Genomic DNA, 26,403 nt, shown 5'->3' on the forward strand with positions numbered 1-26,403 from the left:
ATTTCAACTATTTTTAATATGAATTTTGTTCGAGAAAACTATTCAAAAGTTTCCCCTCTATATCAAGAACATAAATTGCGTAATTAAACACAAAATTTTCAACTATTTGTTATTTAAGATTATGAAGAATTTAAAGATAATGTGAAACATTTTAAATGTGTTGGATGGTTTTAGGATTAGACACAATAAATTATAAAAATCTAAAATCTATTTTTATCTTACCAAGGATTATTCATGCTAAATTTCAGATCGAAAATCGAATTCTAAGTGCCATTTAATCATTGATTACGAGATGGTTGCATTAACCCCCCCCCCCCCCTTATGTTGAAATTACAGCATAATACCAGGGATCTTAAGGGATGATAAGCCAATGGACGAAAATCATAATGTAAAAAATCTCCCATAAGAAATCATGTTTATAAACTTCAAATGTCGGTATAAATTACAGCCTAATATAACCGACCTCCCCGGGTATTACCTACATGAAAAGTAAACAAATTGATTTGAAATAAGTGTAAATAAATATAATCAGCAGTTAAGTTTGTTCATGTTCAAGTAAAAGACATAAAGTAAATAATCTTTTAAAGAACTCCTTAGTGTCCTTAGTATGTGCCAATAGATATGGGGGAGGAAAACATACAGGACTATAAATAAACAAGGATGGCAACAATTTTAAGTAGCAAAGCTTAGAGTAGCTGAGATAATAAATTCTCCATAGAAATTTGATGTAGTTTAGTTAAAGAGAAGTTGCTCTTTGGTGAATAAAAGCTTAATGAGAATATTCACTCGTCTATCATTTAAAACAGGATAAATAATATTTTGAAGACTCTTAAATATCCCCCAGAGCATGACCGATAGACCAACAAACCAAGTGAGTTATATTCTTGCTGATCATCGATAAAAGGAATTTTAAGAGAACCAAAACAATTCAGCAGTCCAAATTAGCAGTCTATTTTCGCAATAACGTCACTGATGAACTGAATAAATTATTTATAGTATCGTAGCTGCTTAAAGTATGCAGGAATATTAGGTATAAACAACAAGCGAAATTAATCTAAAATAATATTTGGTGGCAGATAAAAGGTCGTCTTTACTACGAACAGTTGCACCCAAGAATTACAAAAAAATCTGCTGAAATTACCAAATATTTCTGGAATTAATTCAGTTGTTGGTTAAAAGATAAAAAGTATGTCCTACCTAGAGCTTGATAATCCAGCTTCTTGTACCCAGTTGTACTTGAGCACACATAACTGTCCCCGGTCTAATCACACAATACATGTATTTTCTTCACTTTGAAAGATACCTCTGATTGTTAATCAAAGCATGTTAGAAATGTCTTTTCAATTTAAAACTTTGCATGTTGATTCCTGAATGAATATATAGAAACTCCATAGATTAAACATTTAGATTTTTTAATACCAAGTAGTTTACCTATTACCATAATTTATTTAAATGGTGATTTCTAGGACGATTCGGAACCATACAATATGCGAACATCTCTAAAAATCATGTCTAAAACTTTAATATACCGATATGCTTCATCTAAGCTTAACTTTTTCAAAATGTATTTTACTCAATTTTCAATAAGATTTTAAAATAATATTCATATAATAAAGTATAAGATCTCGTTTGTCTGTCTCGTTAGATGAGCTTTGCTCTTATGAGAATTTTCACATATGTCATATCTTATTTGTAATCCAACCTATGACAATAATGCTAATAATCATATCTTCAACACACACAAAAGAAAATTCTAAAAACATTTTTGTGTGAAAGTGCGAAATATTGCAAGTAAAGATAAATATAAATATGCATTGGCAAGAGATGCATATTTGCCATGCCTAGGTAAATCTAAAAGGATCCGGTGGTTTCCCTCAATATGCTTGTTGAGCGCTAAAACCCCATCCCTTTATTAATAGAATAAAAGGAGTAGGTTTTCGTTTGAATTTTACTTTATGGTAGGTTAGGTATGAATATTGATACTTGGAAGCTCGGCAGGGTTAATGCATTGAAGAGTTTAATCATCACCCCCTCCCCCTACCTTGTATTCATTTAATTTTAAAATGGTGGGGGGGGGGGTCTATACTCTATAGTCACTTTGAGGGGAAACACCATGGAACTCAAAGCTTTCTCTGATGTATAATAGGAAAAGATATTGTATAGAATTTTGGCGGAAAGGTGTAAATGTTCTCTTCTCAAGATGAGAATATTATTGGGAAAAATGAAATAGGAAAGTAATAAAATAATTTCGACATTCTAATATTTGGTTTAAGCAGTGCAATAATAAAAAGTAAAAAATAACTTTAGAAAATTAAAACTAGATACCTAGGTATTTAATTCTAGTTTTTGAAGAAAAAAAATATTTAAAACGGATTATCGGCAAAGAAAAAAAACATAAAGTAATATACCTAACACCCTTGATGGTCCATCAGACGCCATAATCTGTCAAACCTAAAAGGATTTTCAAGCAGACTAAGATTTTTCGTCACATATGAATAATTCCAATAAAACGAGCAATGAAATTTTGTATAATAGGTATAACCCTTAAGCAAAGCTTTCCTAAACAATAATTTTATCGGATTGTTACTACACTATTACTATTGGTCAAATAAAGGATTGCTCATCTAGAATTTATATATTTATTATTCTTGTGCATAAAGATATGTTGTGTTGATCTAGTGCACTTTTTTTAGTGCATCAGCCAACAAAATCTTGTTCTTTTTAATACTGATAACTAAACCAAGTTTACCATATCAAGGTATTTTAAGGGTTAGGGCAATAGACGAAATATGAATATACAACCCCAAAGATAATTAACAAAATTTCAATAAAAGTACCCAACGAAAGTGACCCTAGAGGCATCTAGGGGCGTAACCGACTATATAGTAATACTAATTCACAGAATTCGAAAACAGATAGCAATAAAAGTCATGTATGGTTGCCTGAATGGTATCAATATCTTGTAGCTGACGTCCTTCCAAGGAGAAGATATATCTAACTCCATTCGGTAAGGTCACCTTAAATAAAGAGGGCGGGTTAATTCAGAATCCAATTTTGTACAGTACATATTTTGTAAATATTTAATTTCCTCAATGAGTACATATTTTTTTCATAGGTTATTTTACTACCTGACTAAATACAAAGATGAAAACCAAAGTCAACTTTTAGAAACATTAAATTAAGTGGTTATTTGCATTTGTACTTTTTAAACTTGTGTACTTTCTTAGTCAACCTGGGATCTGTCATCTGCTTTTAAAAGTTGAAATAATCTAGTCATGTTAGCATTTTCCAATCGACTTTGAAATTTAAATATAGATTCCTGAAGCAATTAGGTGTAAATTAGAAAACGAAGTAACTCCATAATTTGCACCTAATCGTCCGTATTTCCATTTTAAATATGTTGACTTATAATCTTATCTTATCTTATTTTAATAATGTTTGGTAAATAAATATCAATAGTGTGATCGCTCTTTGCTTGCTAATGTTCGTTTTCCGTCTGATTTGTAGAGTTTCGCCTTAATGGATGTTGTTAATCTTGCTTAAATAAACATAGCACCCACCTGTGTGCACATGATACGTGTAAGGTGTTCCAGAAGTTTATCAAAGGTCCGGAACTTTTCGTTGCTGACAGCGATGACGGCGCCCTTAAAGAACTTGTCCCCGTTGATGAAGAAGCGCACCTTCTTCGCACGCTTCTCACTCGACACTTGGATCAAGGAGGTCCTATATAAGATCTTTGTTATTTTAATTTCAACATACTTTATAAATCTCCGAACAATCTAAATTATAACCCTCCTTTATAAATATAAGGATACTTTTATATATTTCACTATAGGTATATTTTGGAGGAAATTAAAAAAATGGGAAAGAAATTCAACTTGGAAGGTAATCATAAACCCCTGTTATAAAGCAGATGTTCAATTATAATCATGTAGGTAAAATCTAGACTAATATGTTCGAAATGGTTTAGTTGTTTGATATAGGTAAGGGACTATGGAAGGGGAAGCGAAATGGAAAGGAGTATAGGAACCTCTGCAAGAAATATGGCCGCAATAAAAAAACTCACCTATTTAACTTTCTTTATTGAAATAAGAAAAATAAAAATAGGACTAGGTGTTTACTGTTTACTCCCCCCCCCCCCCACCCGCCCCCCAAAAAACCACACATCCTTAGATGGATGAAACGTATCCCACCTGTGAATAACTCTGTCGGTGCTGCTGGTCGTACTGCCCCCGTTCGGCGACACCATCACGTTATCGCGGCGGGACGGCGCGTCCGTCGATATGCTCACTTTCTTTGTGTGGGCGCTGGTGGCGCGAGGCGTTGTACTGAAGGCGGGCTTGAGCACGGACACCGGGCTGTCACATCCGCCCCCACCGCCAGTTACGCTGTGTTCACTTTTAGCCAACGAACTAGATGAAAACATAAAATAAATAAATTTCTAATTACAATGAGGACATCTTTATATTTTTAACATACATAAATATAATTTATTTTTATAGGTACCTATCACAAACTTTTTTATCATTATAATTTCATCTTATACATAGTCTTTTGGTTATCGGTAATAGGTATAATGATTTTTATTAAATAGGGAATTTACAAGAGCATCAAGCTAATACTTTTATTGTTTTTGATATTTAGGGATAAACGGATTAAGAACACGTAATAATTTAAAAATGGAGTAGTTTAAAATCATCCAAAGAGCTTTCTGTAACTACTAGATCTCATTCGGTTAAGTAGTTAGCGAGATCTTGACAAACAGACAGAAATTCAATGCTTAAATAGTAGTATATTAACCTGTTTGAGCTACGGACGCCCGGGTCCTGATGAGCATTAATCATGGTCATACTGCTGGCCACAGAGCTGGAGGCGGACAACAGGTTCTCCACAGACTTGGTGCCGCCACTGCCAGCGGAGGACCGCGGGGTGCTGGAGCCCCGAGGGCTGTGGTGGTGGTTGTAACTGTTATTATGGTGGTAGCTCGAGTTTCCATTCTTTTTTAAATTTGTGTCGTCATTTTGTCTAATTTTGTATTACCGCCGAAAAATCTATGATTTAATACTTTATAGTTAACTAGCGGCTACGCCCATGGCATCTAAGGGCTCTGTCTTCAAATATGTGAATAAGACTATATGGACAAAAATAAGACTAAAACCATCTTAGGGCTAAGATCTAAAAATAAAATAGAGGATATATTTCATGTAGGAAATGGCATCTAGAAAAAGTACCCCCTAACAAAAAATACCCTTATGGCCATGTATACATTAGTTGGGTTTTCGGAACCGAAGTGGAACCCAACTTTTGTCCTCCTTATGAAGATCCACCCTATTAAAAGGACGCGAAACTCCAAAAAAATTTTTGAAACATTTAAATGCAGAAATATAAGAGTATATATGACTAAAAGGAGGAGAGGCAGAACTGAGGAGATGAAAGTACTGCATGTAAGCTTCTGGGGCTGTGCCCCTAAAGGCGAAGACACTTGTTCTACATATTGCACTATATTAAGTCATATTATCAAGTATGTAGACGGTTACGTTTAACAAATTAACAACACAAATTACCCTAAGGACCTTAGCAGTGTTTCTAGGACTGTCTATAAGGATTTTATCAACTGCAAGATTTGAAACTTCATCACTGCCCCCGCGGGGGGTTATAACTGCACCATTACTACCCCCGTCACCGTTGTGATGACCGTTTGTCACTGGGTTTTTCATTATGTTTATATTTGTGTATGTAAAACTACACACAGTTAATCTGTCTACTTTACATCATGAATTTCTGAAAAAAATATTTGGAGATTTTTTTGCTTCATTTCAAAATAAACTCAAATTAACCATCTCATTTTTTAATAAAAAAAATAAGGGAGGGAGAAAAATTTAAATGATATGTTAATTAAATAGGGTAAAAATATAAAATTCTCTTTAAAATAAATTTAGAAGAAAATGAAATTTAGGCAATTATACGTTATATATCACAATTCAGTATATGCAAGAAAATTAAGCTAATATTGTAAGTTGGTAAAATGTGATAAAATAAATGCGTTCATGCTTATACTGGCTTGCATATTGGAAATTTAAATAATACCTATATAATATATAAAATAATTTTCAACAATAAATATTTTACATTCTGATATAAATTTTGTATAACAAATAACAGGCACAATTGATTAGAAAATGATGCATTTATGATTCTATTGTTAAGACTTTTTCTCAGCTTCTTTTTCTTTATAAGTAACCAGGCCTTTTTCAATCAAATCTGGAATCTCAACAGCCAACCAGGGTCCAAGGCCGAGGGCCATAGCATGGCCTATACCAAACTTAGGCACATTGCGGCCCCACAGCGGCTTAAAATGATCCGTCAGGCAGATCTTGCCGCCGCGATACATTTTCGCCGTTTTTCCATCCAACTCGGGCAGCGCTATTTCCGGCGCTGTGGCTGGATACGTGACTGGTATGTCAAACTCGACGTCAAACTCGTATTTGAGCATCTCGTGGTAGAACCAGCACTTGCCGAACCACCTGGTGCCCTCCTTATTGGACTCGAGCCGGAACCAGTCGTTGTCCGCCTCCTTGTTGTTGCTCACATACTTGATCAGGGACTGATATTCTTCCTGCAGTTTTTTCATTTTGGTTCATATTAAGGACAAATAACTAAGACAATTGACGATAAATTGATTTACACCACTAATTATTTACATGAAGATAATCAGTTAAAAAGGTTGGGCACTGCATGTTTTACAACGCAATTAAAATTTAATAAAGTTCTTAAAGCTTTCAAGGTAAAAGAATAAGATATAATTTAAGATACAAAATTTACCATATTAATATTATCTTATATGAACCAAAATAAATAAATTCCTTAAGTCTGGTAACCCATAATTCTTTGTCCCTAGGACCAGCTTTTGTTTTGAGCAAAGGAATTCCACTCAGAGCCTTTTTTGTTGCTGCATCAACCATTTTATATCTAAAAGGTAATTTCAAGTATAAAAAATGGACTTCAACATGAATATTTTTCATGAAAATTATTACCTTTGACAAATAAAAATAGATTTCGTATTTTATATCATGGATATATGTACGTACAATTAAATTCATTTTTGTGAAACTACCCCTTTTTGGCCAAATAGATAAAAAAATTTGCATGATAAAAAGTAAAACTTATGTTCAATTAAAGTAAACTTTGTAAAGTTGAAATCATTTCGTGGCCTTTTTCATATTTTAATATTTGTTTCAGAACTTAATGAAAATGTATATATAAATGATAACGTTTAATTACAAGATTTTAGCATTTATTTTTTCACAATAAAATTCACTATAAAAATGAGAAAACATTCACAATTGTCAAACTTACATAATAACCGGCATATTAATACAAAAACAGAGCAAAAAATGTATGTAAAGTTTTTCTGAAATTTTAGATGAATCATTCACTAGTTCCCTATCCTTTCCCGTCTCCTTTTAAGGCAAAGTTCCCCTAGTTTTACTTTTATCTGTCTCTTAGTGGCCGTATGGACACACACACACACACTCACGTACTCACAATTCACATAGACTTGTAAACACACGTCACACACACACACACTTGGCTCAGTCAGTGGTAGGATAAATTTCTTCTTTTTTACATACTTCTTCGCATCTGATGATAATATTTGGAGAAATCTCCCAAATACCCCCCTCCCCCTCTATCATAAAATACTCTACTCCTTGCAGAAAATAAATATTGCCCCCTCCCTGTGCGTTGGTGGAGGGGCAAAGCTAATGGGAAGGGTGTTGTCTGCTGTGCGGAGCGTAACTGTGTTTGCGCAGAATGCCGCTGCAACTTTTGTACACACCTCCTTATATCAAGGGTCTTTAATAGACAAAAATTATCCAAATACAATTAATTTGTTTTTCAAAACATATAAGAAACTGCTTTAAAAAAAATTAATCTAATAGAAAAAAGGAACACATTTTATTTTAATATCTGAAAAAGTAGAGGATTGATATAAATAAAATATTTTATTAGCTAAAATTTTCATATTCCTAAGTTTTACAAATTCATGCACAGTTTTGTCAATCATATCTAATTTCATCACAAAAATTATTAGATTGTCTAAAAATGGGTTATTACATAAAATTTTTAACATTAACAAATACAAATTAAAAGCTCATTTACTATATTTTGAATCGGTACTGGTTCAGCACTGATACCTGTCCTCTTTTAGAATACATGGAAAATAAGGGAGATGGGGGGGAGAGTAATTACTAGTTTTCAGTGCTCAAAAGCACCATGAAATTTTAGTTATTAACATTAATTTAGTCATTTTGATAAAATTACAACATTGGATGTGTAGTGTACATCTGCATTGGAGAAAGCACACGACCAGGATTTATTGGATTGATAGCAGCAGGTGGCTGGCTTGGATTACTACCTGGAAGTCCAGGTAACCACTGTGTCAAGCCTCCAAATGCACCCTTGATTTCTTGTAAAAACTGTGTAGTACCTCCTTCCTGGACCACAAGATTACCTGGCCCGTGACTTGCATAGTTGCCAGGTACACCAGGCTGAATCTGGGACAAATAATGACCTCCATTCTGGTGATACTGAACATTTTGTCCAGGATAACCTGCAATTTGTGGTCCCTGTTGTTGATACTGGTTATTTTGAGGTGGCATCATGTGAGTAACTCTAACGGGTGAGAGAATATTGCTGGCAATAAAACCTGGCCCGGTCATATATGTTCCAGTGTGTCCAACAGGCATTCCCTGAGGCCCCTGGCCCGGGTAGGCTCCAGTTTGAGATGGAATTATGTTCATCCTTTGATCTGGAGGAGGACCTAAATGAGAATATTTTGCATGATCTTGGAATGAGGGTTGCATTTTAGGTGGAGTTGTGCAATTTATCCCTTGTAATTGTCTATGTTGTCCAGGTTGTTTGCGTTCTCTGCCACTACTTCCTCTGCTTCCTGGAGATCCTGATCTAACCCTACTGCCGCCTGAAGGTTGTCTTTCTAGACGTCCATGTTTATCCTTCTTTCCTGAGTTTCCTTTATCAGGTTTCCTCTTGATGATGTCGTCCACCCATTCATCAATTCTGGCTTTTTTTCTGTCCATAGTGCTTAATCCATCCTGGGGTAGGACAGAGTCTTTTGAGTTCTGGGGGGTTTGGGGTTCATTAGCACGACCACCTGAAAAAATATATACATACTAGCATCTACACCTCTAGTGGCACTTAAGGAAGAAAGGAAGTCACCAATCGCCAAATTTTCAATTTTAGTTTAAAAACAAAAATATTTTTAAAAGGGGTGGTAATTTTTTCAAGAGGCGATTTTATTTGGGAGGATGATGGTACCCTCTGTCAAAATTGTAACAAATCTTCCCAGGACCTAAAAGCAGCTACATTGTAAAGGAGAACCATATCGGTTCAGCAGTTAGAGATCCTTCTTTACAGACAGACACACGAACTCAGACATTAGCCGCAAGTACAATATAAAACAGGAGAATAGCCTGACCTCTTGCAACTGAAGCCTGGTCTGTAATGCTCATATCCATGAACACAGGTAGAGGACGGGCTGCAAGGTTGGGTGCTTGTTGGTTTGTCCTATTTTCTAATACTTGGGGTTTTCTTGTCTCTTTTTCAGAAGTCTGAAAATTCACAAATGTTAGAATTGTTCTGTCAAATTCAAAATTTGAAAGATGATTCCTAAAAAATTAAGTACAGTTTTTTAATATTGATAATTAGGGCGATTAAAATCAGACTTATAAGCAAAGCATCTCTAAATACAAGTCTTAAACTGTAAGGATGTCCCTTTGAAGCACCATGTATTTATGCAATTTGAAGTCAGATTTTTAAGATTTTAAATAATATTCAATTCACCCTAAAACCTCTTTATTTAATTTATATGATAACTTTATAACAATAACAAGCCGTTTTCACTCCACAGGGGGAGCATTGGCCGCTGACAATTTGTCGGTGTATCTGTAACAATGTGGATTTTTTATGGATATGGGATAAGGTTGTCAGCCCTAAGCCCTATGATTGTGGTGTAAAGCGTCCATTTGCCCATCAGACAACGAACCCTCTGATTGAACTACCTTTGTCCCGAGAAGTCCTAACTGTGCCCGTTTTTGGTCCAAGGTATTCCCCCTACTCTAACTATTGATGTCGCGCACCTACCATTCTAGCAGTAGGAACCATTTTTAACGTCTTTAGTTATGACGCTGTGTCGGACCGAAATTCGAACCTATCACCTTCCCGACGACGAGCGGATGCGCTACGTGTTGAGTCATGATAATTTTATATCAGCGCGGCGGGAAAAGTGCAGATTTATGTTCGTTTGTCTGTCTGATATCTTAGATCTTACCTTTTTTGATTCAACACAACCAAGGGAAGATTGATTGAAAAATGAATTTGAGTGTTCTTTGGTTCTAAAAATATTAAAGTTTACAAAACCATTGTTTTTTTTATATTATTGGTCAAATTTATTGTTTTAATCTTACTTTATTACTTTACTTATTTTTCTAATTTTCTCTACATTTAATAGCACCGACCCTTTGTAGCAGGTCCTAAGGCACTAATATTCCAACTAGAGCAAATAACCAACCCTTTGATTGCACGACCTTTGTCTGTAAGTCCTAAATTTGCATAGTAATGAGTTGCGCTTGTTTTGGGCCAATAGTTGTTAACGTTCCCAGGACCTATGATAGGCTACACTATAAAGAAGAACCGTATCGGTTCAGAGGTTTTCGAGATCCTTCAGTACGGACAGTCAAAGATCCTGATACATTTATAAAAAGATATCTTTTGAAGCATGACCCATGATGACCGACAGACTGCCGGACTAAGACTTTTGTAAGGCGTATCTTTAAAAAAAAACGCAGTCTCAAATAGCAGCCGAGGAAATCGCATTTTTTCATAGCGTTACGGATGGACAGACAAAGGAAATTATAGATTAGCTCCACTACTAAAACCTTTCCTTGAGTTGTTTTCATTTTCAGTTCTGGAATCTATTCGTATAAATTTTCTACCATCACTGCCTCGACTTGAGTTCAGCTAAATTATAAACAAGGATGACAACATCCATAAGTAGCGAAACACAAACAATCAAAAGGAGATTTAAATAACATTGAATTTTAAAATTAAGCATAACAAAAACTTTTATAATATAAGCAAACTTTTGCTCAATACTTAAAAAATTTTATAAGATATTTAAATTAAATAAATAAGTTCTAGGAAAATCATGATTCGCTTCCTATTATTATAAATATGCTAATACAAATGTATACCTCACTGCCACCTAAAAGATCATTCAAGTAACTTCTCTTTTCTTTTAGAACTGCTTCAGACTTGGTCAATTCATTTTGAAGATCTTTCAACTTTCGCTTCTTTTCTTCCAACTTCCTTCTCTCCTAAATTAAATTGTGTTTTAAAGACGCCTAGTAGACCAACAACGTACGCAAGTAATCACTAAAATACTGCGTCAAAAATTTTAACTAATTTTTATTTGTAAGAATTTTTTGTTTAAACATTATAATCCTCTCCATACCGTTCCAAAATATATTTGTAAAACTCAAGTAAACTATAAATACAACATATGAACTTTAAAAAATCATGAAACGCAATTCATCTCAAATAAATTTACCTCTTTAACTGCAGATTTGCCAGTTTCTTCTCGTTTTGACAGATGTTTTAGATAACCTAAACATGGACGTACAATTAGATAATATTTATATCATAGTAGTACGGGTTTCTTTATTCTATAGATGAAGCCATCAGTTTGAAACAACTTCCTAGTTTGAATTTTGAAATTAACCTGTGTTTGACATCAGGAAAACATTTGATATGTTATATTCCTTAGCAATAATAATGTCTGTAACTAAAACTGATTTAAACTCTCTTTTGATCAGATTAATGCATGATGAACACTTTTTGTCTAATTTACAACCCTTCCTTTTCCAAAGAATACAACCAAACCAATTAGGACTCAAAACGTAGGGAAAGATAATCCATTGTATGTTTCTTGAATTCACAGATTTTATGGATAGAATTTTTTTTGTCAAACTCATGCTCTTTGAATTTTCCCTTTTTCTATCCAAAAAAAAACAGGTTTACCTCAGCAGAATATGCAAGTTTTTCCAGATTATTAATGTTTGATTTCTATTACCTATCTACTAAGCTTTTGAGTTACCTTCTTTATTTTTTTCTTGAAATTTTATTGTGTTAATGTTTGAAGAAAATGCAGGTTTACCAAACAGACTCTGCACATTCTAAACAAAAAGGAATGGATTTATGATTACATGGATGTTACACCAGAATTTCATATTCTCTAGTAAAGTGAAACTCGCAGCGGGCTAAACTCTCCAGGAACCCCCTTTACTTCCTCCCCTCCTAAATTGATAGATAACAATGGATCTATGATAACTTGGATGTTACACCAGATTTTCATGTTCTCTAATAATGTGAAACTTGTAGCGGGCTAATATAACGAAACTCCCCATCCATTCCCTTTACCCTATCCCCTTCCCTATATCCTTTTATATAAGATATTGTTAATTGTCTAAATGGAAAAGTTTATGGTTATCCAAATTGATTGTGTAACAAAACCAGGTCTACCCAGGGAGTAAAGGGGTATTGGAACGTAAATTATACTGGTTCTCTAATTTTATGATCACATTTGTTCATTTTCTGGCTTAAAAACAAGCAGTGTCTAAACTTTACCCCCCATAATCTTATCCCTTAGAATCCCTGGGGTAACTGATCGACATGCAAAACTTCGAGAGAAACTTAAACTGACAAATTTAAGTTTAGGTGACAGATACCAAGTAGTCTGAGAATGTACGCAAGTTTCAAAAGTACAAGGGAAAACAACTAATAAAATACTACTTCTAGGTAAATTAATATTCTATTTTCTAAAATCTCTTTGTTTTGTACATTTTAGTGTACTGAACATAATCAGACCATGAATTTACCTGTCATCAAAGTTTACCTTGGGTGCTGATTTATCAAGTGCAACATGTTTACATCCATTTTTACAAGTTTTGCAAGGAACTGATTTACATTCTTTGCTGCACACAATCTAATTTAAAATAACAATGATGAATGATAACAACCATAATAACGAAGTTTATATAATGCATTCACTCATTCGTTGGCTCATAAAATGTTTGACTTTTACTTAATCTTTTTAGCAGTGTTCTAACTTATTAACCGATGTTATTAATATATTATTCCCACTTTTAGACTAAGAAGATTTTAACAAAGAAACTGAAGACAATAAGCTGCAAAATCTTAGATTTATTAAGACTAGAGGTAGCTGCCAATACATGGAGAATCGGCAGCTGCCATGATTAATATGTCGTTACTGTAATGGCGTCAGCTTAATGTACATATTATCGATGATGAATGACTGGATCTAATTGGATGAACGTTTCTGAGTGATCAAGCCTGTTATACCGCGAAGGTATGCCATTTCTTTATGAATGCAATCTTAAAAGAGAGACGCTGTTTATTACACTAGTCCACAAAGTTGTATTATAATAACATTTTCTTTAAAACTTTGGGGACTTTTTATTCTATTTTGATTTGTTGGTTAATTAAGTTGACTGACCAAAAGATTTATGTAATCTACATAAGGAGTAATTTTGTGTATCAACATTGGGGAACATGATGAGGTCCCCATCGTGAAGCAAGTCCATCACCCGGCGCCTCTGGGCGAACCAGAGGTCCACAACGCGTAAATCTACGCTGGGGTGAGGGACTAAGTCGGGAATGGCGGCGCGATTTAAAGCGGCCTGGACGGCGGGCATGACGGGGTCGTCGTTCTCGTCGCCCTCGTTCTCGTTCTCGTCGCTGCTGGAAAATAAATCTATAACAGGAGGTTCTGGGACACCAGCACCTCCGCCGCCTTGGACTCCCTCCACCTCTTCCGCTGGAACTGCCGGCGCTTCAACTTGTATAATCTGAACTTCTTCTTGGTCGGACATTTTAAAACAATTGAATTTCAAGTCAAATAACCCCCTATTTATACCCCAATTGTGTCATATTCAAGTGCAGGGCGACCACTCCGAAACCAAAAAAATATAGTATTTTTATAGTATATTTTTTAAATCCATATAGTATATATAGTATATTTTTTAAAACTTATATAGTATGATATAGTATCGGACTTAGAATTATTTAGTAATACATAGTATATACAATATACATACATCATCAATAATAACTCAAAGCATAGATGTTATCAAAGCAATTTCACATATAAGGGGTTTACAGTGATTATTAGGCAAGGTATCAATGTAAGATTATAGGTTATTTTGGATAAAAGTTTACTTTTGGTTAGTATTTTACATATATTTAATCATTTTTTGGATAGGTCTCAGGTTCAGGTGCTGCAGGCTATCTGGAAAGGTAAAAAAATTTAGATTTCTGTTTGAAGAGTTAGAGATCAACTTATAAAACAAAATATGCATCTTTTTGGATGTTAATAACATAAATGAAGAAAAAATTCAAATAGTCGTCCAAGTTCTGGTCTTGCAGGCCTCCAGTTCCACTCTGGACAGGTTATAGATATTTTTTTATTTGAAGAGTTAGAGGCCAACTAATAAAACAGAATATGCATCTTTTTGAATGGTAAAAAATTAAAATTTCTTATTTGAAGAATTAGAGGTCAACTTATAAAAAAGAATATGCATCTTTTTGGATGTTATTAACATAACCGAAGAAAAAAATTTAAATCGACCTCTAAGTTCTGGTCCTGCAGACTCTGGACAGGTAAAAATAAAACTTCCCTAATTGAACAGTTAATGGTATATTTATGAAACAAAATGAGCTTATATTTGGATGTTCTTTATATATTTGAAAGAAAAAAATAAAATTGGCCTTCAGGTTTAGGAGCTGCAGGCCTCCAGGTGGACACTGGACATGAATAAATTAAAAATTTTAAATTTAAGGAGTTAGAGGTTTATTAAACAACATAAGCATTTCTATAGATGCTATTTATATGTTTAAAGAAAAAATGACAATCGACCTCCAAGTTTGATGCTGCAGGCCTCCAGGTGGACTCTGGACAGGAAAAAATCAAAATTTCTTATCTATGTAGTTAGAGGTTAGTTTATAAAACACCATAAGCATCTTTTTAGATGTTATTTACATATCTGAAGATGAAATACAAGGGAGGGGGGGGGGGAGTTCTGACACATTTGCGTAAACCTGGTATTTTGGCTTTATCTTTGGACTGAGAGGATAGGTTATTAAAGATAAAATCATTCTTATATGATGAATTTTCCCAAGTTTTAAGATTTTTTGGATAGGCCTCCAGGTTCCGGAGCTCCAGGCATCCAGGTGGTCTCTGTAGAGTTAGAGGTCAACATATGAAAAAAAAAATTGCATGTTTTTTTTTCTTCAAATATGTGAATAACATTAAAAAAGAAGCATATTTTGTTTTATAAGTTGACCTCTAACTCTTAAAAAAAATTTTTTTTTCATTTTTACCTGTACAGAGACCACCTGGAGGCCTGGAGCTCCGGATCCTGGAGGCCTATCCAAAAAATCTTAAAACTTGGGAAAATTCATCATATAAGAATGATTTTATCTTTAATAACCTATCCTCTCAGTCCAAAGATAAAGCCTATATACCAGGTTTACGCAAATGTGTCAGAACTCCCCCCCCCCCCTTGACCTCCAGATCAAGGTGCTGCAGGCTTCCATGTAGACTCTGTCCAGAGAAAACCTGGAGGCCTGAACTTGAACTCTTCAAATAAAAAATTTGAGTCTTTTACCTGTCCTGAATGAACCTGAACCTGGATCCTGATATGTTAATATTATCCAAATAAATGCATATTATGTTATATAAATAGACCTCTAACTCTTCATATAAGAAATTTGATTGTTTACCTGTTCAGAGTGGACCTAAAGGCCTACAGGACCTGAACTAGGAGGCCGATTTATATATTTTCTTCAGATATGTTAATAAGATCCAAAAAAATACATATTCTGTTTTATAAGTTGACCTCTAACTCTTAAAATAAGAAATTTGATTGTTTACTTGTCCAGAATGGACCTGGAGGCCTGCAGGGATTGACCCTAAGGGCTAATTTTCAATTTTTTTCAGATATATTAATAACATCCAAAAAGATGCATATTCTGTTTTATAGGTTAACCTCTAACTCATCAAACAAAAAAATTTGAATTTTTACAAGTCCAGAGTTGACTTGGTGGCCTGCAGGACCAGAACTTAGAGGCCAATTTTAATTTTTTTCTTCAGATATGTTAATAACATCCTGAAAGATGCATATTTTGTTTAATAAGTTGATCTCTAAATTTTACAATTTTTTTTACCTGTCCAGAAACCACCTTTTTCCTACCTGAACCTGGAAACTTAACCAAAAAAATATTGAATATAAGTGAACTACTACCCAAAAGTAAATTTTTGTCCCAAATACCCTAAGTCTCACATTAATACCTAGCCTAATAATCACTGAGTAAGCGAAAGTGGTAAAACTTACCCTTCACCCTTAAGTTAACTCTATGAAAAATAACTGATATTTATATCATAATCACAAACAAAATTATATTTTAAAGGATTTTCTTCATCTTTATGCATTTTAGTCGTATCACAGTATCTTTTGAGCCCCCCGCAGGGGCTAGAAATAGGAGAAGACCTACTGTGAAAATAAGACAAAACGCTCCTTAAGAGGCGTTGTCACAAAACTGACAAAATTAGTTTTTTGTTATATAAATGTAATATTATATAGTATATATAGTAAATTTTGGTCAAGTAAAGGTTAAAATATATAGTATATATAGTAAATTTTGGTCATATAGTATGATATAGTATCCAAATTCATCCTATATAGTATAAATAGTATATATAGTATGCAGTGGTCGCCCTGCAAGTGTTTTATAAACCATTTTAAGATTAATAATTAATCCCCCAATCATATCTCTCATATGACCTAAGAAATTAAACCATCCCCCTTGACCGTGCATCAAAACAACCACCCCCCCCCCTCCCTCTTTATTCTTTACCCACTTGTTAAATCCTTCCGCAACGGAAACGCGCGAAATTCCTAAGCATCAACAGACGATTTCCCCTATCTCCCCCAGTTCCTCCGTCTCCCCCCTCTCCCCCGCTCCCATTCTCCCCATAAGCACAAATTAGCGCCTAATTAAAGAATCAAAGAATTATGTAAGAAACTAAATTAGTATTTTAACCCCTTACCGTTTATTACTATTTATTACTATTGTTTTGTTATTCTTTATTTAAGCGGTTGTCTACCTTATAAATTTAGCTTATATTAAAATTTACTTAATTAAATATTCCAAAACCTTTACAATAATTAAAAGTCATATATTATCCTATCGCATCAAATAAGTCAAATATGTCAAATCCTCTAAATCCAACTTTCCTCCCCCTTTCTTTTCCTTTTTCCCTCTTTTTACCTCCTATTTTGAAAACGTCTCTCAAACCTAACCTTGTCAGTGCAGCCCCCTACATTAAACTTTCTCAATTAATAATTACTTAATATTCTATTTATTCTATTTATTTTCCGTACGCAATCAATGATTGTCTCTCCACTGCACATTGAAAAAACTGCATGTCTGTAACTACGTATGCAATAAGATTGCAACGAAAAGTACTCAAAACACTAAAATCAGATTCCGGAGGAATCGAACCCATATATATATACACACTGGGACTATATCCCAGCCTCAAAAAACAAAATCAGATTCCGGAGGAATCGAACCCATACATACTGGGAATTATACCCATACTCAAAAAACTAAAATCAGATTCCGTAGGAATCGAACCTATACATCAACTCCTTGTTCATACCCCCATTTTATATATCGCTCACATCATACACACCATTTATTTTGCGATTTTTTGCGATTTTTTGCGACTCTTTGCGATTTTTTGCGATTCTTTGCGATTTTTTGCGATTTTTTGCGATTTTTTGCGATTTTTCCAGCAATATACCTTGTTTTTATATTATGACTCCTGAGTTTTTGGCTGGTTTATCCGAAATACGCGCCGTTATCTTGGGGTCAGGTGTGAATACACCCCATTCACAGTGGGAGTTTTCACACTAGATTTTAAAATAGATGTTTAAAAAGGAAAAGTGTCTAGTAGGGTTGCCAAGGATCACGACGGGAATAGTGACTTCTTAGGAAGGCTTTGGTTCCCTTAATTGTTCCAAACTTACACTTGGAGAAGTCGCGACCAATGGTAGGAGGATAGCTGCACACAGTAGAATATAATTTGTCATTTATATTTATATTCCTTATTATTATGTCATTATGTCTATCAGACATTGCACTGGCTTGGCAAGCGCCAAAGTTTACCAGAGGCTCAACAACCCTAAGAGGGTTACGCCATCCAACTGGTGCAATGTCGCATGGGATTCAATAATAAAATAAAACATATATTTGTATTGCTATTAAATGAACTAGGTGGAGATGTGTTCAATCCCGTGCAAGGTACTATATCAACCTGCGACTATGTAAAAAACACAAACCAAAGCATATCAAGACACCAATGCATCAAACTACATAGTAACCAGTATAAATTATTTAAATTAAAAATATGTTGTACCTTTATGAGGAAAATAAATCTTATCTTATCTTATCTCTTATGTACATAAATTTACCTAGTATTGTCTTATCTCTTTATATCCCTGAATCCTAATTCTTACCTTTCCACAGGATGATAGAAAGAGGCCTCCAGACTGGGAAGTTTCTCTCCTGTCCCTGTAACAGTAGTTGCAATGAACCCATTCTGACATTGTACTATTCTCTACATCCTTTACACAACAAGGATTACAATACACATTGAAGTTAAGCTAACCAAATCATGAACAAACGGACATCAAGAAATTTTCTAGTTGCAGCGCATTTTAATGTTAAATTAATTTGAAAATATCTAAATGGAAATTCTGGTAATTCTTGGAGCTGCTACGCTACTGTTGCAGGATAAATTAAAAGCTTTCCGCTTCGACTCTAATATTGCTTTTAAAATTGGTTTTTGGATACAAATGAGTTTTAAAAGTGTGAATTTTTAAAAGGGAACTATGCACGAACGAGAGCAAGTGATTCTAAGCACCTTACAGCGGTGATTATAAATATTTTTTTGTGAATATACTAGGATTATGTTTAATATAGGTATGCCAACTAAAATAAATCAAGTTTTACCATGGTTTTCTATAAATAAAACTTTTAAATGTTAAGCATTTTTTGATGAAATATCATCAAATGTTTTGTTGTGCTCAAAATAAAATAACACACCTAAACATAATGAAATGATATAAATTACGAAAGAACACTAATTAAACTGTTTACAATATTATAAGTTACCATCCCTTTTTCTAAATTAACGTTTTTCATTGAAAAAGTTGACTTTTGTGTCGCAACAGTTTGAACTAGACAAAACATTTGATGATCTTTGTCCAAAAACAGCCTAACATTGAGTTTTTTTTTTATATAAAACCATGGTGAAAATTATTTTTTAAAATTGATATAACGATATTAAACATAACCCAAGTATATTTCAAAAAAAAACATTTAGAATCACTGCTGAAGGTGCTTAGAATCACTTACTCTCGTTTGTGCATACTTCTCTTTACTGCAGGTCATTCCATCACGGATAACTCCAATCGTTAAATTAGGCATGTTAGAATTGTCCTATTGATTTGAACTCGACATAACGATTCCTGTAAAAGTCCATCGTCTTATCCTTTAAGAACACTACAAGCATCTCATATTATATTCGATTTGTTTTTTTTATTCTTATACCTAAATCACAATAAAGTTATCATTTCATTTCATTGAACTAAAACTAAAACTAATGATTGTTTTTTTCGGTTACATTGAATAAACATAATACAATTAAATTACATGAAATTTAAATATAATATATATTTCATAATCTTTAAGGTATAATAATTTTAAAACACAAAAATATAAATATAAGGGTCAAACTATAACAAATCATAGGACTACAAATCCATAGAAAAAATCATCTGATATATAATTTGTATTTTATAAAATTATGTTTAAAAGCGAAGCTTTTTATAATCTGGGTCTGTACGAATGTTCCTCCCTCCGTAACGAATAAATATCATAGTTATTCTAGACATGATTAAATTGTCCTGTAACAGGTGTGATTTAAAAGTGTAGGAACTCTATAATCGATACAGGAAAGTCAAAGTCCAATTTAAAAAAGATTTTTTTTTGAAAATCTTTAATGATATATAATATTTGACCTAAAGTAATACATCTTATCTTTGGAATATTATAATATATAACTTAAGCATGTCAATATTCGTCTGTCTTGCCGTCTGTAGAGCTTCGCTTTTATGGATGTTATCATCCTTGTTTAAACAAAATTTAACCAATTCAAAGTACAAGGAGGCAAAAAAATGAGCAATCAATTTTTTGGATTTAAAATTAGATAATAAACAAATTAGATAATATAAGGGGTACATTCAATATTAATAAATCTATAATAATTTTCAAAAAAACACATTTGAATAAATCCTATACAAATCTAAAAAAGGAATTTGTACCTTCTTAAAGCTTCATCAAACATTAATTACAAAAATCACTTAATTATTATTGAAAGAATTATTAATGGTGGATCTGGTGCTGTTTAAAGTAAAATGTTCCTAGGAGCGATTATCTCTACAAAAAAAGTATAAACTGTAAAGACTGCTAGCGGCCAAACGACTTAACGTTCTTGTTATGCCCGCACATCGATATAAGGAGCAATAAGAAGGCCTAAAATAAGTCTTTTTTCGCGGATTTATTTGCGAGACGAGAATACTGTGCATTATTGAGTATTACAAATTATTTGTACTCCTTGCTTTGTCGGTAAAAATTTTGTGAGAAAATAATATTTCCGTTCAGCTGTTTGGCCGCTATGAGCCTTTAAAGTTTAGAGTTTCTTTCGAGATAATCGATCCCTGGAACATTTTACCGCGAACTGCACCTGATCCACAATTTTTGTATAATTTTTATCACAAATAATGAACATTGTAAAAAAAACAATGTTATTTAAATCAAAACCTAAATATTCAACACTTACATCACAACAATTTACACCTCTAATATATTTGATATTAACTAATTCATTCAGACAATTTATTGATAACAAAACATATCAACGTAGAATAAATTTTCCACGGGTAGTAAAATAAAAATTCAACAGGATTAATTGCAGTTTTTTTTGGCCCCGTGGGACCGAAGGCCTGGAACAACAAAACAGGGATTAATGTTATGAATTGTGGAAAATTCTCTAAAATACGACAGGTTACATGAATGGTCCAGAACCGGTTCTTATCCAGCGGACAAAATCGATTCGGAGCCTTAATGAAATAGTTATTTATCACATCGTATTATAGACATCTTTCCGCGGATAGTGAAGTGAAAAAATATATGATTAATCCAGCGAATATTGATCGGTTTTAAGGACATATGTATGGAAAATGTATTCTGCTCATTATTAGCCTTAAGTATTGTTTTAATAATAGGAATCAGGGTGTCGGAGCCGTTTAATTTTGATGCGGCTCCGGCTTACTTTTATTTGATTAAAGCTATATCAAAGTAGAAGGATGTGTGTCTATTTGTTAAGTTACAATAGTTTTTCAGTTTATTATATGGAAATAGACCGTTGCCAAATTTTAATATTAGTTAAAAAAAATCATTTTTAGCTAATCTGGAGCCGGAGCCGTTTTTAACGAAAAATACGGCTCCGGATCCGGCTCCACCAAAAATATTGCTGCTCCCGGCTCCGGCTCCGAAACACTGATAGGAATAATTCAAAATATCACTACAAAGAAAAAAACTATATGTAAAGTGATAGGTATAAAATTATTTGTTAAAAAAACTATATAAATGAAGTGTAAGAAAGTAAGCAAAGAGGGTTGCAGGATATGAAGAAATTTTGATGACAGACAAATTTAGAGTCCGATTTTGTACAGCACTTATTCTATAGGGTTTGCTTGTATTTTAATAAGGCTTCTTTAATAAAATATACCAAATCAAGAAATCTTTAAATCAAATGATAATCCAAAGGGATTATTCATCCTTGTACTTTTAAAAGTTGCGTACATTCTCGGACTACTGGGTCATACCTGTCAACAGAAACTGGTCACAATTAATAAGAAAAGCGTTGCAATTGGTTCAAGCAAATCCCCCCAAAGTTTGTTAACTCATTATTTCATTCGTTATCTTAGATGCTTTGTATCCTAACTTTTCTAGAAACAATTTTAACAAGGAGTAAGTTGAAATAACATCCATTAATTTATCACCCATTGTCCTATCCCTTAGGATCCATGATTTATATTAAACATTTTTCTATCTTCTATCTAATTTTCTATCAGAGTATTGAATCTGGTTGGTTAAGTAGATGGTTGTATAGTAGTGAATTATGTAGGTGAATTTCTGATTTTTTCTTCTTTCATCTTGTTTTGATTCTTCATATAAGTAAATATATTCTATATTTATCTCCTGTCTATGGTAGCTTTATTACAATTTTCTTTCTATCTTGGCAGAGACGTTTTTTTCTAAAAAAAAAAATAAAAAGCATATTTTATATACGATACCAATGGCGTGCGGTAATTGAGTGTAGAAGGGTGTCAACACTCCCCTAAATTGAAATTAGCAGGGCCTGTCTCCAGGGGCGTCCAAGCTTTTTTTTTGGGGGGGGGATAAAAATTTTTTAAGGGGGGGGGGGTAATTCGTTTTTGGGGGGGTAAAATGCTTGGGGGGGTAATTACCCCCCCTGAAATCTGTTGGCAGGGGTAAATTTAGTTTACCCCCCCCAAAATTTACCCCCGGGGTAAAATTTTTGGGGGGGGTAATTTAAATTTTATTAAATATATTGTATTAAAAATGCGCGCGAAGCGCACAAAATTTTTTTTATTAGAGATTTTTTATTTTGGGGGGGGGATGGTTGGGGTAAATTTTAAATGGGGGGATGGGGGGGGGGGGGGGTAAAATGAAAAAAATTTTGGGGGTGCCTAGTCCTACGGCACCCCCAAAATCGTTTGGGGGGGGGGAATCGCCCCATTACCCCCCCCCCCTTGGACGTCTATGCATTAGGGATATTAAGGGATAAGACAATGAACGATAAATTTCTATACATCCCCAAAGCCCCACTTATGAAAAAAATTAATCTTCTTTAGATTAAAATTATCGATTGAAAAGTTTGTATACTTGTAAATTGAAGCCAATCAATCAAAATTGAATAAAAGTACTTAAAGTTTTTAAGCCAACAAATAAGATTTTAAAAGTTTGGGAACCTGTGTAATTTACAGTTAAATGTCCCCTTCACCCCTGGTGAGTGGTGATGACTAAAATATTTTATTACCTTTCCCTCCTTGATGAAGACCTTAATATCTCCATCATAATCTCCAGATATCACAACATACCCTGGTAACATCACAACATTATGCTTATGGTAAAATAGCTTAAAACTAGACTCTAATTTAAAATTATAATAGCCTAAAACCAACAAGGGACATTTATGAAGCTTCCCTGAAATGGCAAACTCAGTGGTTAGCGAAATCTTAATATACAGACAAAAAAAACTTACTACTTTTTATAAGAAGATACATTGATTCAAGATTATTACGTCTGTCCCCCCTTCTCTTTAAGGAAAAAGAACATTTATTTGAAAGGTTTATTTTCAGGGATTTTAAGGGATAAGACAATGGAAGATAAATTGATGTTATCATCCAATATGATGACATAATTACCCTCCCTGTAAATTCTAATTAATGGTGGAAGAGTTTTCAACCAAAGTTTTAGAGTCTAAGAAAGTAAGAACGTTTGTTATCAAACTTTGGGTACCAGTATAACATTTAGTGTATATGTCACCTCTTTTCCTGCAAAAATTAAATCGAGTTAACTAATAAACCCAAATCTTCAACATTCTATTTCAAAATCTAAATTTTGCATAATTATGTTCCTGTCAGAGGTTCTTTTTCGCCCAGAATATCCACGCCGATGCCCGACACGCTGCCTAGCGGCGAAGAGGCGGCTCCGGCGTCTTCTCTCGCTTTGCCAGCCGCCTCTCTGCCCCGTTCTACCGCCTCGAATATGAGCTCAGGTACGGGCGCAAACAGTGTACACGTCACCGCCGCGTTGTGGGCTCTAAAAAACACAATTGTTGGTAAGTTAAAACATTATGATTTTTTAAAAATCTGTTAAACTCGAAATTTACACTGTAAAGAATATGTACTGTACAAAATCGGACCCTAAAATAACTAGTCATGAGACTAATGTGTTTTAAAGCGAAGCTTCTCTATGTCAATCAACTGTGGATTATACATACAGCTTTTACGTCACCAATTTTATTTTAACCCCCATTCCTATCAGCCTCATATAAATTATAAAACTGGAATTAATACAACGTTTTACTATCCACGAAAACTGTCCATAATATGTGATAAATAACTAATCACCTAAATGGGGTTGGATTAAATTTAAAAAATGAAATTTTTTCTTCAACATATATCTCTAAGCGGAAAATTGCCTTTAAAAAAATAAACTTACTTGATAGCTTCATAATAGTTGTTTCTATCCTTTCTAGCTGTCAGGGATGAGGGAACATGCACTGTGGACCATAAAAATACACAATGATTCTCACTTCCAGCTGTTATATACCTAAATTATTTAGAAGATGTTAAATTAAAGAAATTATTGACAAGAGTGACTACTTTTAAAAATCCTAGTCATAGATGAGATTTTGGACTGTAAATTAAACTGTGATTAACACACTTTCTTATTCGTTGGTTTTTAAAACTTTCGAGACTTTAAATAGATCTTGTTTGTGTTGTATAAACTCTCTATTGTCTAAACTTTTCAATCAACGATTGTAATCTAGAGAAGGGTAAAATTTGAACAGAATAAGTAATGCACTTTTTTCAAATATATTTTTAAATCGCCCTTCGCCCTTTTTTCCCCTTACAAAAAGTATTCCCTTTCCACTAACTATTTTTAACTGTTATAAAAAGCGTTGGGGGTTTCTGTGGAGGCTAACCTCTTTGAGGGAAATTTATAAGAAAAAAAACTAGTTACCTTCCGTCTGGACTAAAAGCTGCTCTGATTTGACTAGATAAGTTAGCATAGCCCCTAAAACAGCATATATAAAATATTAACAAGGATGCCAACATCAATAAGTAGCGAAGCACATACAGTTTCTGTTGAAGCATTGTGGACGGGCATACGGAAAAAGTGACTAATAGAGTAAATTTTTAGTATTAAAGTAGAAAAATCATAAAATGTTAAATAGCAGCTATAAAACCACATTTCTGTGTACATTATAGAATTAAAACATGCCATAAAATTAAAGAAAGACCAACGTAAAAATCAAGTAATAGACTTTAAGATTTATTAGCTAGAGAAATCTTCTCAAAAATTTTAGCCGCCTGTCTTATATCGAAGCCGATTGGAATGTGATGGAGAGTAGCTTAGCTACTAAAATATTTGATCACACCTGTATTTACAAATAAGACTGAGGTCCCTGAGGTCATACAGCCTAATTCTGGAATCTGTGGAGGTCACCAGGATCTTGTCCTCTCCAGGCATTGGTTCTATACCTGTCACCTTTCGCCCGCGGGAGTTCTTACCCCGAGTTGACCTAAATATAAATGTATTAAAATTTAAAAAATCTACCGTAAAACCAAATTAAAATCAATATTATAAAGAATCACTTTTTCGCATCTAAAAAAATGCACATGATAGAAAAAGAGTTTGTGTTTAATTGGCAGGAAAGGGGGGAGAGGGGATATTGGACTATAAAATACACTGATAACCAAAGTTTTACAACTAGTCGGTTGCTCAAAACTTTGTGTACTTTAGATGAACTGTAATTGGTTGGTCCAAACGGAAAGTGTCCAAACATGTTTAGCTTCAGTAACATCAAGGGTGAGACAATGAACAGGTAATAAAAGTACGTCACTAATGATGATAAACATAATTACCACTATATGCAATGCATGTTGATAACTAATTTCTAACACACCTGACATCAATAGTAGTATGATATTTAAGCTGGTCAGTATTATAAAAGATACAGCGGCCATCATAGGTTCCTACCACAGCAAACTTGCCATTAGAACAAAAGTTGGCTGCAGTAATAAGCTTGCTTGGTCCATCTACCTCGGTCCACAAAGCAACCTAAAAACAAGAACAATATTATTTTATCAAAGCATTTATAATTAAGCCATGTTTAATATTTATCATTTAGGTATCTTAGTTGTTTTGAAATAATACTTTAAGATAGGTTATATTTTATTTTTAATAGATATTTATTACATTGCATCTTATGATAGAAAGTTTTCTGCTGATAGTAAAATGAACAACTTTAGGATCAATTTTAGTTGTATTTATTGGCCCCGAAGGGCCGAAAGTCCGGAC

The 26,403-nt window shown here is 33.7% G+C and overlaps 4 protein-coding genes across 9 annotated transcripts in view; all 4 read right to left on the reverse strand.

Annotated features, from left to right (window-relative positions):
• Window positions 1-5,783, reverse strand: part of LOC145312112 (serine/threonine-protein kinase DCLK1) — a 37,450-nt gene extending 31,667 nt beyond the window's left edge. Inside the window, exons 1-6 of the mRNA XM_080151256.1 lie at window positions 5,565-5,783; window positions 4,801-4,997; window positions 4,194-4,412; window positions 3,561-3,723; window positions 2,943-3,017; window positions 1,198-1,261 (exon numbers count right to left, since the gene is read on the reverse strand). Coding sequence (XP_080007382.1) covers window positions 1,198-1,261; window positions 2,943-3,017; window positions 3,561-3,723; window positions 4,194-4,412; window positions 4,801-4,997; window positions 5,565-5,717 — 871 coding nt within the window. The 5' untranslated portion in view covers window positions 5,718-5,783. The remainder of the gene's footprint in view (window positions 1-1,197; window positions 1,262-2,942; window positions 3,018-3,560; window positions 3,724-4,193; window positions 4,413-4,800; window positions 4,998-5,564) is intronic.
• Ufc1 (Ubiquitin-fold modifier conjugating enzyme 1) lies at window positions 5,779-6,631 on the reverse strand. Its single transcript, XM_080151862.1, has one exon. It carries the CDS (start codon window positions 6,629-6,631, stop codon window positions 6,203-6,205), a length of 429 nt encoding a protein of 142 aa, XP_080007988.1. The 3' UTR covers window positions 5,779-6,202.
• Window positions 6,632-7,967: 1,336 nt separating this feature from the next.
• LOC145312113 (uncharacterized) lies at window positions 7,968-18,783 on the reverse strand. The gene is made up of 9 exons (XM_080151257.1): window positions 18,678-18,783; window positions 12,971-13,060; window positions 12,173-12,251; window positions 11,627-11,682; window positions 11,271-11,393; window positions 10,961-11,037; window positions 10,349-10,412; window positions 9,497-9,629; window positions 7,968-9,172 (listed from the first exon to the last, which is right to left on the reverse strand). Exons 1-9 carry the CDS (start codon window positions 18,765-18,767, stop codon window positions 8,319-8,321), a joined length of 1,566 nt encoding a protein of 521 aa, XP_080007383.1. The 5' UTR covers window positions 18,768-18,783; the 3' UTR covers window positions 7,968-8,318.
• Window positions 18,784-19,881: 1,098 nt separating this feature from the next.
• LOC145312111 (WD repeat-containing protein 44) overlaps window positions 19,882-26,403 on the reverse strand; it is a 29,971-nt gene continuing 23,449 nt past the window's right edge. For all 6 annotated transcript variants that reach the window (XM_080151255.1, XM_080151254.1, XM_080151253.1 and 3 more), the window contains 7 exons: window positions 26,009-26,163; window positions 25,481-25,624; window positions 25,063-25,116; window positions 24,538-24,648; window positions 23,950-24,135; window positions 23,351-23,411; window positions 19,882-22,544 (listed from right to left, as the gene is read on the reverse strand). In XM_080151255.1, coding sequence (XP_080007381.1) covers window positions 22,521-22,544; window positions 23,351-23,411; window positions 23,950-24,135; window positions 24,538-24,648; window positions 25,063-25,116; window positions 25,481-25,624; window positions 26,009-26,163 — 735 coding nt within the window. In that variant the 3' untranslated portion in view covers window positions 19,882-22,520. The remainder of the gene's footprint in view (window positions 22,545-23,350; window positions 23,412-23,949; window positions 24,136-24,537; window positions 24,649-25,062; window positions 25,117-25,480; window positions 25,625-26,008; window positions 26,164-26,403) is intronic.

This window comes from Acartia tonsa, chromosome 2 (genome assembly GCF_053477335.1).
Source record: "Acartia tonsa isolate MP-2025a chromosome 2, ASM5347733v1, whole genome shotgun sequence".
Taxonomy (NCBI): Eukaryota; Metazoa; Arthropoda; class Copepoda; order Calanoida; family Acartiidae; genus Acartia; species Acartia tonsa.